Here is a 19,852-nt window from a genome sequence, read left to right on the forward strand (position 1 = left end):
CAGCTAATTACACCAATATTAAGTATATAATCAATATTGTTAAGATGTGTGTGTGTGTGTGTGTGTCACTGAACAGTTTTGTACCCATTGGTTCCTTCCCTGTGACATATATAAGTGATATATACATATCATATACAGTCACCCCTCCATTTTCATGGGGATCCGTTTCAGACACACATACCCTGCAAAAATAAAAAATTGCAAGTATTCAAGCAACATTGGCTTGAATAGCTGCACACTCCTGCGCACAGCCCTGTGCGCACACTTTTTTGTCCTTCAGTGCTTGCCATTCACAAAAGACTGAGGTACGTGAATGGCAAGACCTCAAACGCCGAGGGACAAGTGTATATGTTTGAGAGCTCTGCATACCACCATTGGCTTGAATAGCTGCACACTCCTGCGCACGGCCCTGTGCGCACACTTTTTTGTCCTTCAGTGCTTGCCATTTGCAAAAGACTGAGGTACGTGAATGGCAAGACTTCAAACGCTGAGGAACAAGTGTATATGTTTGAGAGCTCTGCATACCACCATTGGCTTGAATAGCTGCACACTCCTGCGCACGGCCCTGTGCGCACACTTTTTTGTCCTTCAGTGCTTGCCATTAGCAAAAGACTGAGGTACGTGAATGGCAAGACCTCAAATGCCGAGGGACAAGTGTATATGTTTGAGAGCTCTGCATACCACCAGAACCTTATGAAGCACAACCTATTATAAGTCTGGTTTATGACTGCCAGACAACTGTTATGTTGATAGCTACACATAACAGAGTTGCCAAAAGCAAGGAGCCAAAATATGTACCAATAATTCCAAGCAGCTATCACATAGCTAGTGGATGTGTGAATTGATCTCAAGATCTACCCAAACAGAACAAACTCCTATGAGAAAATTAATTATTTTGAAGGTGTGCACACAGCTCAGATCAGCTCTTTCATCAAGGAGTTTATAAGCTACAAATTAATTTACAAGTCATATTGTGGAAAGCAAGAAAACTATTTCCCCAACACACACACACACTCACACACACACACACGTATGCACACACATACACACATTAAAAAGCATCATAGATTTTAACTAGAGCTGTAAAAGAATATAATGCAATGCATTACATTTTATAACAATATTTCCATAATATTCACTTTCTGAAATTAAATGACAACTGCAACACAGTTACTATTTAATTATAAAGTTTACTCCAGGAGTAGGGAACTATTGTATGGACTATGGGCAACTTTTCAGATTATTCAGGTTCTGTAGAATCACATTTTTGTTGATATTTGTATGGGGAGTTAGTTAAAAAAGATAAGATATATGAAATAGATTATAATTTAACTGAAATTAAATTTAATTCTTTAAAAATATTGCTACATTAATTAATTAAAATCTGGGGGGTAGAAAATTATGGCAACCCTATCCATGGGTCATGTCAAAATCCATAATTTTGACCCCAAATCTTAGCCTCGACTTATACATGTGGTCGACTTATGGTCGAGTACATATGGTGTATAAAAATAAGCCTTAAATGCACCTGAATTGCCTTTAATTAATATGTCTGCTATGATATTGACTATTGCTACTGATCTAAAGGAACTACATTTACTCTAATATTGACTTTCCTTCTCACTATCATTAAGGGTTTTTATTTTTCTTTAGTGTCTTTAATTATTTCCTGCCAAATCGTCTCCTGTCTTCAAATAAAGAACATATCTCAGGCCTAGCTATCATTGAAGTGGTAAATCTGAGTCTGGATTTCACAATTCATTCTGCAAACACTGAATTCAGATGACTGAATGCACCCCTTAGACATATGAACATTAAGGAAAGTAGTAGCAGTCTAGTCTTCCTCCTGACATTTTAATTTTCTATGAGGAGGCTGTATTTTTGTTTATAGAAATGTTCTATCATGTGGGCCCTCCCACTCAATGGTACTCTGAAGTTATTTGTGGAAGAGAGAATATAATAATATTTTTAAAAGTGGTTATAGTAAGCCTGATTTATAATAGTCAGCAGGGGAAAAACCAGTACTTCAAATCACAGAAGTATGTGTGTATATATATATAAAATTACCTGGCAAAATGCGGATATTTCTATTTGATTCTATTGGAATGCCATCTTTCAGCCATGTAATTGTAGCTGGGGGGTATGAGTAAGCTTCACAAACCAGTGACGTTGGGTTGTTCAAGATAACAGTGACCTCTTCTGTGCCCCCATCATTATCTGCACCCACAATGGACGGAGACACTAAGCAAAATCAGAAACAAAACAAAAAAAGAAAACATAAAGAAATACCTATGCAGAGCTACTGATCCTTGTGGATTTCATCTACATACTGAAATCTATACAATGGGCCCCAGAGGGACCTTGTTGGAGAGAAATATGTACCCTTCCCTGCATACAATTTATCATCATCCTTACCATCCCCACACCAATTCTGTGAAAAGATTAGGAAATTATGCTGCATGTTCTTGTTAACTGCCCTCAAGTCAGCCCCAACTCATAACAACCCTGTGGATGAAACATCTCAACCCTCCCCCCCCGCCGCCCCCTTGATCCTCTACTGCTCTGCTTGTCCAGTAGATTTAGGCCCATGACCTTCCCAACTGACTTTAGTCATCTGGTATACAATCTTCCTTTCTTTCTATTGCTCTCCACCTTTCCAAACTTTAATGCCTTTTCAAGTGTGTCATGCCTTCTCACAATGTGGCCAAAGTACTATTGCCTCAGTTTCACCATCTTGTCTTCCTGGGGGAATTCTGGTTTAATCTATTCAAGCACCCATTTGTTTGTCAGTTTGGCTGTCCATGATAACCTCAGCACTTTTCTCCAGCACAACGTCTCAAATGAGATGATGTTCTTTTTATCTTTTTATCTTCTCTCTTCACTGTCCAGCTCTCACATTTGTACACGGTTATGGGGAATACTATGGCTGAGTCTGACTTTAGTGCTCAGTTGTATGTCTTTACTCTTTAGGATCGTATTTAGGTCTTTCATAGCTTGCAGTTCTTTTTTTAAAAAAGAAAAAAAATTAAATAGCTAGCAGAGGTCTTCGCTTCTTTCATTGCCCTTTCCCCCTAAGTCCTAATAAAAATAGGTTCTGGCTTCAAACTTCAGAGGTTCTGAACAAAACAAACAAACATGTTAACAATTGCTTAAATGCAGACTATAGAACCCACATATCTTGTTATGATTCCAGTATTTCTCACCTTAATTAAAGGAAATATAATTGTGCTAAGCAATTATCACAGGGAAAAAAATCTGAATCTTATGTTTTAATTTCTGTAATTCAGTTCTGTTAGGATTTTGTTAACTAACCCAAGGCAAGCTAAGCTGCAAAAACCTGTACAAGAAGGAATAGAGATGCTGCCTTTTCAAAGGCCAAATCCCATTTTTGGTATCCATGAAGAAAAAAAGCAGTTGAAATAATCTCATACATAAGACATCCCAAGCTGCTGTTAAGATACAGAAATGACGGGTACAGCATTGTCATGACTAAACGGTAACATGTAATCCATTGATACCAGTAGTTAACTTTTCAAATTAACTATGATGGGATACCTCCTGTCTCAGGTGAGGCTAAATCTGATCTTTACATTTGGCCCATCGAGGGCATGAGTTAGTGCTCTCTGAAAAGCCATATCTTTTCTGAGAAGAGAGAGAGAGGACTGAAGAGCAATTCCTAACTGAGATGTGGCTTCAAGGAATTGATCCACAATGATTCAAGTTCAGTTTTGTACTGCCTTCAAAATTCCTAGATGGGTAAGACAAGGCGGAAGTGAATTTGGCTTCACAGCCTTGAAGAGCATGCCTTGAAATTATGGCTTAATCATGAGGTTGTATATACTGTATGTACAGATTCATGATTGAGCCATGATTTCATGGTATGCTCTTCAAAGCTGTGAGTCAATCAGAAGCCAAATCCATTTGAGACAGAATGTGTGAATGAGCTATGTGTGAATAGAAAGAAAAAAAATCCAGCCCACATTGGCTCCACCAACTCCTGGCACATGGCCCCTCATTCAGCCCTCGGGCCAGAAAGGGTTCCCCACCCCTGCCATATTTTATGTGGGCTTCTTAGTGGGCTGGAAGTACTGACTCCAAACATAACAGTGCATTGCTCAAATTTTCATGCCACGTCTCCAGTTCTCCCTCTGCCTTCTTTGACCTCCCCCTAAGTCCAAAGTTCCTAAAATGTGCGCTGATTCTTACATAGTGGTACAAACAACAATATGTATTTGCTGAGAAATTCACTCTAAAGAGATCTGTCTTCTTCCTTGGAATGGAAGCACTTTTTTTAAAAAGCCCAGAAATCTTACCAAGTACATTAACACTGAAGCTTTTGCTCTTGTCTCCAGCTGTATTGGATGCAACACAGGTATATCTTCCTGTGTCAGCTACTTGAGCATTTGTAATCTGAAGAAAGCGACCACTGGACATTAATTCATGGCTATCATCCTCTACAAAAGGTTGTCCATCTTTTAGCCATGTAATATTTGGAATGGGGTTTCCTTTAGGCAAAACAACAACAATAGATATTTATAAATATTAATAACTATGAATATTTAATACAGTACGGCTTCTTTCATCATTTCTTGGTTCATCAAGAGTTTAAAATTAAAATATAAGGTGAAAATCTATAACCAACTGTAAAAGAAAAGAAAGCAGACATTTCTGTTTGAGGAACCGCTAATGGCCACACAAATGGAACACATGTGCACTATACCTGCTTCTAGACCAAAGTAGTACTTTACAGTCATTTTGTGATAGAGAAAGATGACTGTATGACTGCTCCCAATAATGATCCTTTATCTTCTTGTGTTAAACACAACAAACCTTTGACAGTAGCTTACTGCAGGGATAACAATGACTCTATGTAAATGAGGAACTAGATTGGCAACATATGATTGCTCCCACTCCACATTACATTGGCCCAGCACAGAAGACTTTTTGTTGTGGCCATGATAAATGTTACTTACCTGTGACTTGACATGTTAGCATAATACTCTGACTCTCCTTCACTTTCACATCTTCCAGTTTGTTCTCTCCCACAATGCCTGGAGGAACTTTTACATAGCCAAAGCAAAGAAACACAAACACAACAGTATGAGAACATAAAACCACAACAAGGCTGCATCTCCCCCCCCCCCCCATGTATCACCACCACTCATTATCTGTGCTACTGCATTGTTAACCAGCCATATCCCAAGACATAGTGAGTTATGGCGAGCATGTGGAAAATTTCACCATCAGCTCACCATCTTCTCATCCTTAATATAGAATTTATTTTATTCTGGTGGTCATCAATCAGGTGATGCTTTACTGTGCTTTATTTTCAATGGACTTTTATATCAAAACAGGGGAACTATTTGGGAATGTAAGAAGGTGTAATTCTTCACTTCTTAAGCCCTTTGGACAGTTCCAGTGCACTCACCTAAAACTGAAAGGTCAAAGCTTTTCCTTTCCTCTCCTGCAATGTTAGTCACTACACAGGTGTAACGACCTGCATCTTCCACATTCAACTGCATCAAACGCAACATTCTACCACCTGAAAAGAAATGGCCCAACACAGATAGTTGTAAAGTCTGCATCTGAAAGTCCAGTATATATTGCCGTTTCTTTATTACAAACTTGGTCAGACTTATGAAAAGCATTATTTTTTGTAAAAATGTTATGCTCTGATCGTTGTACACTTTTGATCTTGTACAATATTCATACTTATATCCAACACTGTCTGTCTGTGTATCTCTGTCCCTCTGTCTGTGTGTGTGTGTGTTTAGGCACAGTGCCAGAATATCCAGTGAACAGGGTATTGTAATTTTCCTCAATAGGTAACTCAATTGGTTAAGATTTGCAACGAGGCAGCATGAGCCATTATTTTGTCTCCTCCCCCATTCTGTATCTCATTTAGCCTGTTTTATCTTCTACAAATCAGTGAAAATTAAAATTTCAAATCTCTTAGAAAATTCATAATTAAAGCTATCTGGTAATCTAAGTAGCTCATGAAAGTACAAGCCCCAGGGTTCCATAGGCTAGAGCCATTTCAGTTTCTACAAAATGGCTTCAATTCTATCATGTGGATTCACTCACAGGACACTCAGAGACACATCTCATTACTAAGGTATCATAATTGTAACTTTTAAAATGCACCACTTTCATTCCTTTTCTATCACTTTCAGTGAAAATGTCGAAACAAAGCAGAAAATATTTTCCCGCTTAGCATCTTTTAGCATCTCAACAACTCAGGAAAGTGTGACAAAAAAAATGAAAAAATATATTTCTGTAACAGCTGTCCAAAGTTTGGGAACATTACAGAACATTTTGACAGGGAGATTCTGGGAACTGCAGTTTGAATGTGGATCAATAAATGTTTTAATTCTACCACCAACAAAAACAAAATCTTGTCCACTCAAAAACAAACAAACAAACAAAAAACCCAAACCCTCTTCTACTCTTTCTTGCATTTATAACTACGTAAACCTCTGACAATTCTTTGGCAACCTATGTGCTGACTATGGAGCCTCCCCATATACTTCATTCTACTGTAGTACAATGTGAAATATATTCTTCATTTAAACATTAAAATAAAAATCAACTTCTACTTCAGTATTCCTCCTTACCTGACAGGACTCTTACAGAGCTACTTAACAGGACAGGCTGCCCATACTTCAGCCATGTTATTGATGGATGTGGAATTCCTGAAGCTTCACAAATTAGAGTGACAGGATTTTTCTCCACAACGCTAATATTTTCGGCCACTGCCAAGTCACCCACAATACTTGGTGGCACTATAAGAAGATCCAAGACAAACAGAAAAATCCATATAAGAAAACATCATTCAAGTAATAAACCCACTGAAAACTGCTTTAAGTAATCAATACAAAACAAGGACAAACACTTGCTAAAATGCTTCAGTCCACTCATAGCAACTAGGGCTTCAAATAGTCACATGAAGATAATAATTTTTCACGCCAAACCCTGGAAGGGGTACCGTATATACTCACACTGTACACTGCAGTCCCAATCTGGCCTTTCCAGGGTGCAAAAAGCGGCTCCGTTTTGTGCCCTGAAAAGGGCATGATAGCTGCAGCACCGTGGCTTTAAGGTGCTCCTTTGGTGCTGCATTGTGTGGACACAGAGCCAGAGGAGTGCCATGACAGTGCATGCTCTGTGGAGCAGTGTGTGGCATCACAACACTCTGGAGGCAGAGTCAGGGCATGTGTCATATTGACGCCACACCCCGCCTCCACCCCCAGGCCAGCCTTAATGGTCGGTCTGCACAGGGCCACAGTCTCTCAGATAGTTTGGACATAAGCCATGTAGGGATTTATAGGGCATGACCAGCACTTTGAATTGTGCAGAAACAAACCAGTAGCCAGTAAAGCTGTTTTAACAAGGGAGTTATATGCTCACTTTAACTGGCCTTGGTCAGTATTTTGGCCTCCCTGAGAGAAATTATGTATTACATTATGGATCTGCTGAAATTTTTGAATATTTTCCAAGGCAGCCCCACATAGAGTGCACTGCAGCAGTCCAAGTGGTATGTACTGTCTCAAGGAACAGGTGCAGGTGGTGTACTAGCTTTAACTGTGCAACTGTACTCCTTGCCACTGGTGAAATCTGGGCATCCAGGCTCAGAGTTCAGTGCAGAACGTTCAAGCTGAAAGCCTGATATTTCAAGGAGAGTATAACCCCATCCAGCACAAGCCTATCCCTGATCTGCCTAACTACTCACTAGGAGCTTCCTTAATTTGCTTGGTAATAATTCTGAATGTCTTCCAAAGCTAGTAAAATATTAGCATAAGCTAGAGTCAGCCTTGGTTAGCATTGGGTGGGAAACCAACAATGAACATCATGTGCTATAGACTACATTTCAGAGGAAGGAACTGGCAAACTACCACTGACTATTCCTTGCCTAAGAAAACCCTAAGAAATTCATGGGTTGCTGTAGGTTGACAGTTTACTTGAACGCACACATGCACACACATTTCAAATACTACTGTGTTATTTTATGGTTTCCTTTCTTTTATAAAAGCAATCTGGTCATCCAACCGCCTTCTAAGGAATGGAAATTACTATGCTATGTTCTAACACTTCATGATTTGCATTTCTGCTAGTAATAGACACACTCCTGTTTTAGGACCAGATCTACATTTCAAATATTTGTAAAGGAAGCTTTCATTGTGAATGGATTAGGGAATTGTTCTTGACATAGTGTAACTGAAGAACAGGAGTGATCACACAACCACAGGAGACAGAAACTATGAAGAAACAAAAGTATTCCATGGTAGGCTTTAAGAACTATACAACTCTTCCTTGTTATGTCATGCTTTTCCTCTGCTAGCACACGTCCACACACATGTTCTCTAAGCAGCCTCCTTTCCTTCCACTTAGAGTGAAACATGGAATAGATCTGCTTCACAAACTATGGAATAGCTTCTTTGATGCCAAACATCCACTTTCATACAACTCTTCTGTAGCACATATTCCCCTTGCTCACCATGAACACTTAAGTCATATTTCCTGTCGGCCAGTCCTGCCACATTCATAGCAACGCATACATAGCGGCCTGTGTCCGACACCTGAATGTTTTTCAGTTGAAGATGATGTCCTTCATTCAGTATTTCAGCTCCCCTCCCATTGACTAATGGCCGACCATCCTTCATCCAGGTGACAGCTGGCCTTGGAATACCTTCCGCCTTGCATTCTAAGGAAATATCATTCCCACGAGTCACGGTTACATCTGATTGTTGGCTCCCACTGTCTAATATAGTTGGACGAACTGTTAAGAGAAACAAAACATTCCAAATGTTAGTATAAAGAGTTTAACTTCTGGAAGCCAAATGAAATGTGATGTGGGAAATTCATGACTAGAACTCCTGAATGTTTTCTCATTGAAAAATGCATCTGTTGGTTAGAGGGAGGGAGAAGAGCTGTGTCAGGGCTATGACACTAGTGAGGAGTTTAACCTTTTCTTGAAGGTGCATTCCTCTAACATGTGCACAGATAAAACACACACTTATTTCATGCCTATATGTCCTCCACTGGAGAGTCAGCATAGTATAGTCAGCATAGTATAGAGTCAGCATTAGACTTCAACTCTAGAAAGCAGAGTTCAAATCCCCACTCAGACATGGAAACCCACTATGTACCCTTGGGCAAGTCACACTTTCTCGGCCTCAAAGGGGAGCAAAGGCAAACCCCCTCTGAACAAATCTTGCTGAGAAAACCCCATTATAGGTTTGCCTTAAGGTTGCCATAAGTAGAAAATGTCTTTAAAGCACATAACAATAATACCAATGTTCTCCATCCAGTGCATAATATAAGATCATGAGAAAGGGTTGTTTATTGGTAGTTATGGGGCATCTGATAAAAACTCTCTCTCTCTGAAGACCAGTCCATGCATCTGCTTTTAGCAAACAAAGATGACCTCTGATCACATGTTCAGTTTGTCCAAAACTTTAAAAAGTGATTAGTGCTTCTTATACCTATCAATATGCCAAAGTGTTGTTGTCAGATTATGAGACAGCCATTATTTCCCAATCAGGGAACACCACAGGTAATTTTATATGGTGACCTACCATATACTAGCAAATTATATTCCTTCTTTGCTATGCCAGCTACATTTGAAGCCATACAAACATAAGAGGCTGTGTCTGATTTCTCAGCAATAGAAATTTGCAGCTGCCTTCCTCCAGATAATATCCGGACCCTACCTGTAGGGTCAATCAGAAGTGGAGAACCTGCAAGAAAAATAATCCCTCAGATATTTTTAAATGCAATGTGGGCAAAGATATGTTGCATATTTTTAGGGTTCTTTGAAACCAACTGGGCACAACTGGAAGATCAGTCTCTAAAACAAATTATGAATGAGCAGCATGCATCTGAACACAATAGCTTTATTTTTTCTTTTGGGACACTGAGAAAATAAACCAAGGGACTGCAGTTAACCTTAGGACCAGATCTACATTTCAGATACATCCAAACTGGGAATGGTTGTTAGTGGCTTCCAACAAACCTTGATGTGAATGACAACTTTAAACTGTGCCTTAATAATAGAGTCTCTGGGAAATTATGGTTGATTGCAAAGCTGTCCAAAAATATACATACATGTGGTTTATTGGCTTGTTTACCTGTTCGTGTGAAGAGAAAACTAATGTGGCTATTAGTAAGTCAAAATGTGATCATTTTAATTTTTCTACTCTGTCCCAGTCATATTTTTTGGGCAAACCAAAATTCAATACACACCAGCATACAACAGGTACTCATTCCACTGCACTGTATTCAACAAGGCAAAAAACAGGTATCGCTTTGGTTATAAATATCATCAACACAAGAAATAAATGATGGCATTCCTGTGCATTTTATTGTGGATTTGAAAGGTATGCATGCTTGCCCACTAGCTTTCCTTGTGATAAAAAAGACAGTTAGAAAGTATGGTGGTTCTTGTTTTTTAGAACAGAGCAGTCCCTCTGTATTCTATTTCTGCCTGGGTCAGCTTAAACCAAGACATTTAAAAGCACTTTCTGTTAAAGCAAAGTAATTTTATAACCCAGTGTTCAAATTGTTTACTAGGTTATGGTAACCATATTCCTGTTTAGGAGGCCAAGAAAGAGATTGGTTGTTTGTTTGGTTCTGTTTTTTGCAAATCCATGGGGAAAGCAGGTTGTACATGGTTTGAAAAACTTTTAAATCTGTTGGTTTTTTAATGTATTTTAGATTATTTATTTTGTTGTTTTCCAGTTTAACATGTTTTAATGCAATCTGTAAAGCATCTTGTGTTATTTGATATAGGGCAGGGTATAAACATTTTAATAATAATAATAATAATAATAATAATAATAATAATAATAATAATCTGGTTTATGGGACAACTATCACAAACAGTAAGTACTTACCATTCTTTCTCCAGCTCAGGGCTGGCGGTGGGATTCCACTGGATTCACATATCATACTGATGAGGTTTCCTTCAATTACAGTCAGCTGAGTAAGCATGTCTGAACTGTAAACACTTGGAGGCACTAGAGTAGGTGAACATCAAAAATAACTAATAATCTGTAATTTATCACATAATGGAATAACAAAACGAATGAATATTAGTGAACAATAAATCCAGCAAAAGAAAATTTAAACTGAACCCCTCACAAAGCTTTAGGTCAAGGACTAGATTCCTCAGTTTAAATGTGGTCAACACCACAAAGAAGTAAATGTCTTAGTTTGTGCAAAATATGTCAACAGTGTGCAAACAGGAGCAAAACATTTCCATTTGACCTGCTTTGACTTGCTCTGTATTTTAAACAAAACAAAAAAAGAGTACTTAAACCTTAAGAGTTGGCAGCAGCAAGACTTTACAGTGCATTACCCCAGTTTCAACCTTTTATTTCATGTTTTTTCCCCCTGCTTCAAACCAGTAAGTTAACTAAACTGTCCAAGGAGCAAAGCCTTTAATACACATGGCTAAATACTGCCAGCTTCTGGAACTAGAAATAGTTCTGGAGAATGGACTGATATTAAATCAGACAGACAGATTTCCTGGATTTGCAAAACAAATGGCTGTCCAACATTACTCCTGGCCCCAGCGTGCAAACAAATAATATATTTCTAAATAGTCAGTCACAGATTATTTTTACAGGCAAATTCATGGTTTCCATGCAAACTGGGAAAAATATTTCTATTACAGTACTCAAAATGCTTCAAAGATTAATGTTAGAGAACCAGTACAGTGTAATGGTATGAATGTTGTACTAGGACTCTGGGAGACCAGGGTTTCAATCCCCACTCAGTCGGAAATCCTCTGGGTGACCTTGGGCAAGTCATACTCTCTCAGCCTTAGAAAGAAGCAACAGCAAACTTCCTCTGACTAAATCTTGCTATGAAAATCCTATGACAGTCTCACACATCAGTTGGACTCAACTTGAAGGCACAAAAAAGTAACAAGAATAGGATTGGAAACTTTTGACTATCCAAACATTTTGGACTGCAACTCTCACACTCTCTCATTACTGGGCATACTTCTTGGGTCTTCTGGGGCTTAGTCCAAAACATCTGAATAACCTAAGAATCATCACTCCTGATCTAGATGCTTAAGAATTAGACCAAGACAAGGATAAGAGAGGGCAAATACTGCATTTCTAGGCTACATATTAATTTGATAAAAAGAAGCAAAATGAAAGAAAATAATATCTTCATTCTTGGGCAGCTTGCTATAAAACTTCTGCACAGTAACGGAAAAGACAATATAGGGAGTAGACCCATTGTCTTTTGCCTGTCATAAAATCATAGACTTTCAAGGGTTTAAATTCAAAGAAAATGTATATTATTCCACTAAAATAAACACAAATGATTACAAAATTTAGCATACGTTTGGTTTTAGAAAGTAGGATGCCCTTGTGGGTAAATGTGGTTACAAACCTGAATTTGTGCACCTCTCATAAGTATAGACAATTCTTTCAGTAAATTCCTAACCGTGTTGTGCCTTTCATAGGATCCATTTCCCATCAGAACAAGGGAGTCGGAAAGCAATTGCTCACAAGCGTACCCTTACAAACATTTATATGCATGCATCCAGAGACAGATGGCAGTGAAAAGTTGATGTTTTTAGTTACCTTCTGGTCTGGTACACTAGCAAACCGCAGCCATTTGAAATTCCAATTCACTCATATAGCAACTGGACAGCGACCAGTAGATGCCACCACCACTACGCTAGGCACTGCAATATTCAAGCTACTAAACTTTGCTTTAACATTATGGAGAGCAGCATTAGGTTCTGGTTCTTACTTGATCACATCACTCCCAGAGAATTATCCAGACCCACTTTGTATTAGAAGTGTAGGCAGGAATTCATCATACTTCTGAGTTTTAGCCCAGACCTAACCAAAAATACACATTTTTTTAAAAAAAGGTGTACTGATTCTTAGGATTTTGAAGTAGTCACCAGATCCCTAAAAATAGCCATTGAACTCAATACAACTGTGGCAATTGCTTAAATTCCTTCCATATTCATATATCAATATGAATATATGGATTTTATGGATGCATGGAGTTTTGTTCTCTATGGTTACAAATCTTACCCCACACATTGACATTGTAGTTCTTTTCCACTTTTCCAGCCACATTTGTTGCTTCACATGTGTAGCGTCCAGTATCTTGAGCCTGTGCGCCTTTGATCTAGTAGCAAAAAACAACCCATTTTGGCTATAATTTAGTATGCATCACACTACAGCACCGCCTTACTGACTAAGATACTTGCAATTTTAATAATTCTCAAAGGCAATGAGTAGCCATTGAATAGATAAACTTTATTTAAAGCATTATTTTGCTATCCTGATATGAACAAGATTATGGTCAGGTAAGATACAGTTCAACAGTTAGACAAAAGTACTTATGGTCACACATGGCAGCAAGTTTTGACTAAAGAAAACTGGAACAGCTAAGAGGTTAAGCTATGAATCATCAAGTCTCCTCCAACATTCATAACAGTGCCCTGGGAAAGATCCACAATGATAGCCTTGACTGACTAGGAAGTTCACACAATCACAGTATCCACATGTTGGATCTGTATCTGGGTTAGGCACTGTGAAGCTATTGAGAAACCCTTAAAGGGCAATTGAGCTTTCACCATTTCACCTTACTGGAAGAGAAAGAGAAACCACAATAACTCTATTGACAAACAGAAACCACATGGCACTGCTGAGACATTGGTCAGTTCACTGCAGAATCTGGGATAATGAACCTGGTGTAATGAAAGCTTAAACAAAAACGTTCTACTGATATGGGACAAAACTTAAATAATAGACGTCAAGACCTGGTGACCCCTGTGTTATTAGTATAAGGATGAAAATGACAAAGGAGAGTAAAACTCATATATTACCTTCAATACGCTTCCATCTTCAGCAATGCTGTGGCCAAGCTTCTTCAATAGAGGCCGACCATCCTTCAGCCACTCCAAGGTAGGTGGGGGAATGGCATTGCTCTGGCACTGGAGCTCTAAATCTTCTCCCATAACCAAGGACACATTTTGTTCCTCTCCCATAATGTTAGGGGGGACTAAATGAAGAAAGGTTTGAAAATTTCACATGGACAAGGGTGATTTTCTGGGTCCTTCCCACAAAACATGAAATCTACCTCTGTTTGAACATTCTAATAATCCACTGGATTTGTCAAATGAGTAAGTGAGCCTTGCAAAAATTATTTATTAGATCAACATATTTTATAGTTGAAAGATACTTAACATTATTATGCCAGTTATTAGCTATGTAGGTAGGTTCAGTACAAGAGGCTCTCTTAAAACAATAATGATAACTTTAAGACAGAGCTTAGAAAAGCTACTTAGAAAAGCTTTGAAAAGTTACTATTCCCCCATCCACAATGGCCATCTCTAGTCCAGAAAAGTAATTGTTCCATTCTTTGCTACACAAGAACGAACAGTCCACTAGGATTTCAAGAGAAAGTTAAACATGGAAAAGTCCCTGAGACTGTAAGAACATCTGCTTTTAAAATGAAATCAATTTTATAAAATGAAATCAATTTTATAAAATAAGAAATGGCAATGCCATACCCATATCTCCTTCCCACATCCTAGTGATGAATGTTTCACTTCACAGATGGAGCTAATACAAAATGACTTAGATCAAGAATATTCCAGTTTAACCACTAGTGAACAATGATTTAAATTCAAATGTTCTAGTACATGATCACTTTGTTCAATCGCTGGGTCATACTAGATTTGTTTGGGGGCTTTTTGTTTGTTTGTTTGTTTGGTTTTGGCTTTTTGTTTTTGCTTTTGTTTTGCTCAGTGCTCCTTTACTTATTTATACAAAGAGCCTGTTTGCTTTCTAATGTCAAACACTCTTTGGAGTTGATCACACGAAGGAGATTGGTACTTTATCGCATGAATATCCCTTAAAATGGTGTAATTACACAAAATGATTTCACACAACATCGCACAAAACCCACCATTAAAATGGTCACGAAGAAGCATTAACAAACCTCTTTTTATTTTTAGGATTTCAGCAACAATGCATTTCCGATATCACTTTATTTACGCAACTGCAGGTGATAATCATTCACGCAATTACTCGCCATTTTCGCTTTATTTGCAGGATGCATTATATGCACTTTAATCTCTCTTTATTGCCAAAATTAGACCCAGTGTGATAAACTCCCTAGTCTTTCTTTCCTCCTCTTTAAAACAGCTCATAATAACATCCCTCAAATTTCACTTCCCCAGATTCCAAAATAGTTATTATTGATTTGTCTCCTGCTGTTTGTGCTTCTAGCCCATACCAGGGTTACCTTGTCCATAGAAAGGAGTATCCCTTGTATGAAAGGGAATGTTATTCAGAAGATTAATGAACCATTTAGTCTGAAGTTAGGCTTTCAGTCATCCTCATCCTCATCCAGCGATATCTTAGCATTGCCTTTTTACGCTGTCCTTTAAGTTGGTGGTATTACCCTTGAAATGTTCACATACAAATACTCATTTCTAAATTTAGCTGTGCATCCAGTTAAATGTGAACAAATTATATCAATTTCAATAAATACAGCAAGCAGAAACGGAAGACAGCAAGAATTATCTACATGTGTAGCACGTATTATTTCTCTAAGACAAATGTTTTGGTTATTAGGAATCTGAACACAAAATGTGCTCAGTTTTGCAGGATAGTGTATGTCAGCAACACTGTTGTTTCAAAAATTCATAAACACCCCTTTTCCCCCAGTTGACACAAGAAGCATTCAACTGTACAGCTGATTGCATAGCTTAAAAATAATTTGGAGAAAATTCTGGTCTCTGTGGTTAAGAAATAAACATAATAAACACTTAACAAACTGTTAAGATCCCTCCCTGCTTATCTTACTTCCCCTGTAGAATTTGCAAAGGCAAGGATTCTTTTATTTTCTCGTGTGTGTGTGTGTGTGTGTGTGTGTGTGTGTGTCTTTATCATGGCTGAGGAACAGAACATTGAACTTGGGACTCCTAAAGGATGATTTATTTGCAAACATTTTCCTTCCCTTTCCTCCTTTGTCAAATGAACTGAAATACACTCAGAGGCCATTGAATTTCATGCAAAGCAATGCCTGAATAGATCACAATTAACAAAGAACTACTATCAAGCAGTAAATTCCAGTATACAATCTGGACATAGAACTTCAGTTAATCCTAGCTTTCTGCCAAGAATAGCAGCATGTATCTATGTTTTCAAACATTCTTTTTTTTTTTAACCATTTTAGCTGTACAGTGCAAAAAAAATTTTTTAGATACACCATTACAAAATCTGTAGCATTGCAATCTATGGAAAGCAAAAACAAATGCATAACATCTAAACAAAGAAGGAGGAATCTCTGGTCCATCAGATGTTGTTAAATTTCTGTTCTCATCAGACCTGGACTGCAGCTCAACTAACTAAGGGTGAAGGAGATGCAGTCCCTATCCTGAAGAGCCATAGATTCCTCCACTTCTTATTCAAATAGTGGCAATTGGTGGCCTCAAGGTAATTTCGAAGGTGAACACACTCTGGGCTTCAATTTAAACTTTTTCCAAGTCCAGAACCTGTTACTTATATTGAACTTCAGACTCCTAAAGGATGACTTATTTGCAAACATTTTCAATTAAAATTAAAACCCAGAGCAAGGTCATCATTCTATTAAGAGGAAGCCATCAGGCACCACTGGAATTAAACTTGCCACGTACAATTGTCATTAGGATGTCCTCTATCAAAACAATAGAGTAATGTTTAAATGCTTCTGACATGCATCAGTAAGTATGCATGAAACATATGGAAATCTGTATTGCATCACTCTGAGGATAGGTGATATTATGTATGACTATTCCATGTGTTCAGAAAGCACAAGACAGACAGGATTCCTTACTACAGAGCTGTCAAACTCAAATGAATTACATTGTGTTCCCATCCCGATAGTTGCCCAAAATGTATAACAGCTTCCTGACAATGTTAATGCTATCTAAATTAAACATGATTTTTGGGGGGGGGGGGGGGGACCATAGAAGAAAAACCTCCTGCCACTTGGGCAAACTGTATATTTAATTTTACAGTAGGCCCTTGATATTCACTGGTATTTGGTCCCAAGACCTCTACCCCAAAGGTACCCAAATCCGTGGATATTCCAGGCCCATTAAATGCAATATCATCGTAAAATAGGTCCCTTATATAAAATGACAAAATCAAGGTTTGTCTTTTGAAATTTATATATTTTGGAATATTTTCAAGCTGTGGATGCTTGATAAAGAATGCATGGATAGGGAGGACCAAGTGTAACATAAATACGATGGCACAATGGCATTGTGTGCATCCATATTTTCTTCTCTGTCCTGTGACTTTCAGGAGAAATGTTAAAGCAAGCTTAAGAGCACCAAGCCCCGGCATACAGTAGTCCTGAAAGAAATTCAGTAATGCAATGTATATGGCAAAGGCACCATAGGAAGTAATTTTGAGAATCTCACATTCACTAACAAATATATCATTTCAGCTGTTGGTATTTCTTTCAGTTTGCACATTGAAAGAAGTTGACAGGGGTCCTCACCGTGAACTCTGAGATCAATATCTTTTTGTTTCTCCCCTGCTGCATTCACTGCAACACATGTGTATCTTCCTGTGTCACTGATCCGTGCACTTGTCAGTGCCAGAATGCGACCTCCTGAAAGAATCTAAAAAGGAGCTAAAGTTGTCATAAATGGCATGTATTAGGTGATCTGGGGCATCATGCAGTTTACTAGCATAATTATATATTAACTTGCATTAATCACATAGTCACATTAACCTTCTAAAGCAATAATTCAGTTCATAATCTAAAATGATTGTGTATTACTGTTTATTGAAGCTGCAGTTAGACAAAAAATGCTATAGACCAGCCATACCAAGCAGCATTTGTAAACTATCATGGCCACTTCAAGGATAGGATCCAGGAAAGCTCCTGAATTACAGAAAAGCTCTATACATAGAACCCAGTTTCCAGGGTTATGAATCATGTGGTGCTTCCTATGTTGCTGTACTGTTGCTATACTGCAACTTTTAGCATTCTTCTTCATTAGCTATGCAGGGTTGGTTAGTTAAAACTTGCAACGTAACAACATCTAAAGTGCTGTGTGATCCCACTATTTAAAGTGGTTTAAGTAAGTACGGGAGATACATATCCAAGTACCTGGAGTCCATTTGAAAAACTAGAAACGGGACTGCCGTCTTTCAGCCAGGTCAGAATAGGAACAGGGATTCCACGGGCTTCACATTCCAACCTTACTGGATTATTAACCACAACAGTAACCACTTCATTGTTGCCAGAAATGGAGGGTGAAACTGAAAAATGAAAGTAATGGGAGAAACGTTAAATGTTCAGAAAGGGTATTCAGGCCTAGTCTATATTGCTTTTCTCTCTCTCTCTCTCTCTCTCTCACACACACACACACACACACAGACACACACATGAATTTACTTATTTACTTATTTATAGTATCTATCTTCCCCTCTCACCCCAGCAGGGCCCCAGCAGGTACAACAGACCATCACATTTAAAACATTAAATCCACAAATAAAATATTTTAAAATAGACCACTCCTTAACAAATACCTTAGAAAGCACAGATAGTTAAAACAGCGAAAATTGTATTGAAGGTACCTTCTGACATTTGTCACCCAATTTTGTCATTATGGAAGTTAGAAAACACTATCAGAATATCAGGAAATATTTTGAAAGTGGGAGAATGATCACAGAAGACTGTCTCTCTGCTTCTCTCTCTTTTGTTCTGCCATTACAGCAAGGAACATGAGTCCTCCTAGGTCTCTCCAGGATCTTGCTGCATCACAGTGCCACCTTGTAGCATCCTTCCAGGAAAGTAAATGGCAGCCACTCCACTTACAATACACAATCCTCACCACAATATTCAGACACCACTGGTCACAGTGACAGAAATTTGTTACTTTTGTGTGTCTTACTGATTAAACATTGCTTTCCCATTTAAAAACACAAAACAAAACCTACTATCTATCAAAAATATTTCAGGATTAAATTTTACTTTCTCCCGCTTTTCTGCCTTGGAACAAAACATTTCTTAGAAATTAATGGCAATCTGGAGTTAACTGCTTTGGGCTATGTCTTGTACTATCAGCAGCTCCCAAAGAAATACAATGCTCAAGGTCATCACTGGACAGTTAATATTAGAAACAAATGCATACAATTTATGTTTGGTTCAGTGAGAAAATACAACCCATACAAATAAGCGTGCAACTTTTTAATAGCAGATGTGCAGACATGTCTCACCAATGGAACATCCGATATGTTACTTGTTACTTATTACTGATCAGCCAACTGGTCATTATTTGTGACTGTTACTGCAGCCCAGATATTGCCTTCCTAGTTTACTTGTTAATAATATTACCATTACTGTGGCAATGAGAAATACAGAAAAATGCTTTCTAGTCCCTCCTCTTCTCAGATTACAATAATTCTGGGCAGATCACCCTGCTTTGTATTTCCCATTCCCACATGCACAGGGATAACATGTCAGAGCATGTGCCTGTTGTGTGCATTGCCCCCAGAGATTTAAGTGGACACATAGTCACTGTCAGTCATTCAATCTCTCTTCCTTCTCCATGTTCTTCTTCCACTAACAATTGCTCAAACTCCGATTCCAAACTAGGTAGAGAAACAGCCTCTCTTTTAAACTACCCCTCACCTAACCCAGGCAGTCCCAGTGCACACCTCACACTGTTGTTTGAACCAATCAGTCTGACAAACCAGCCTGTTCCCCCACTTCCACCTCCATGGACCATCTTTCTGTTTCTGGGCATAATGGAAGTAGGCAGAAAAGACAAGGTAACTTTATAAAAGGCTATTTTTAAAAATCC

At 38.3% G+C, this 19,852-nt stretch overlaps 1 protein-coding gene across 1 annotated transcript in view; it reads right to left on the reverse strand.

The window, feature by feature from the left end:
• Positions 1 to 19,852, reverse strand: part of HMCN1 (hemicentin 1) — a 275,643-nt gene that overhangs the window by 85,315 nt on the left and 170,476 nt on the right. The window contains 12 exon segments of the mRNA XM_042463441.1: positions 2,068 to 2,241; positions 4,314 to 4,505; positions 4,974 to 5,060; positions 5,429 to 5,542; positions 6,615 to 6,782; positions 8,495 to 8,776; positions 9,576 to 9,737; positions 10,893 to 11,015; positions 13,065 to 13,161; positions 13,865 to 14,040; positions 17,536 to 17,659; positions 18,154 to 18,305. Coding sequence (XP_042319375.1) covers positions 2,068 to 2,241; positions 4,314 to 4,505; positions 4,974 to 5,060; positions 5,429 to 5,542; positions 6,615 to 6,782; positions 8,495 to 8,776; positions 9,576 to 9,737; positions 10,893 to 11,015; positions 13,065 to 13,161; positions 13,865 to 14,040; positions 17,536 to 17,659; positions 18,154 to 18,305 — 1,851 coding nt within the window.

This window comes from Sceloporus undulatus, chromosome 4, assembly GCF_019175285.1.
Source record: "Sceloporus undulatus isolate JIND9_A2432 ecotype Alabama chromosome 4, SceUnd_v1.1, whole genome shotgun sequence".
Classification (NCBI taxonomy): Eukaryota; Metazoa; Chordata; class Lepidosauria; order Squamata; family Phrynosomatidae; genus Sceloporus; species Sceloporus undulatus.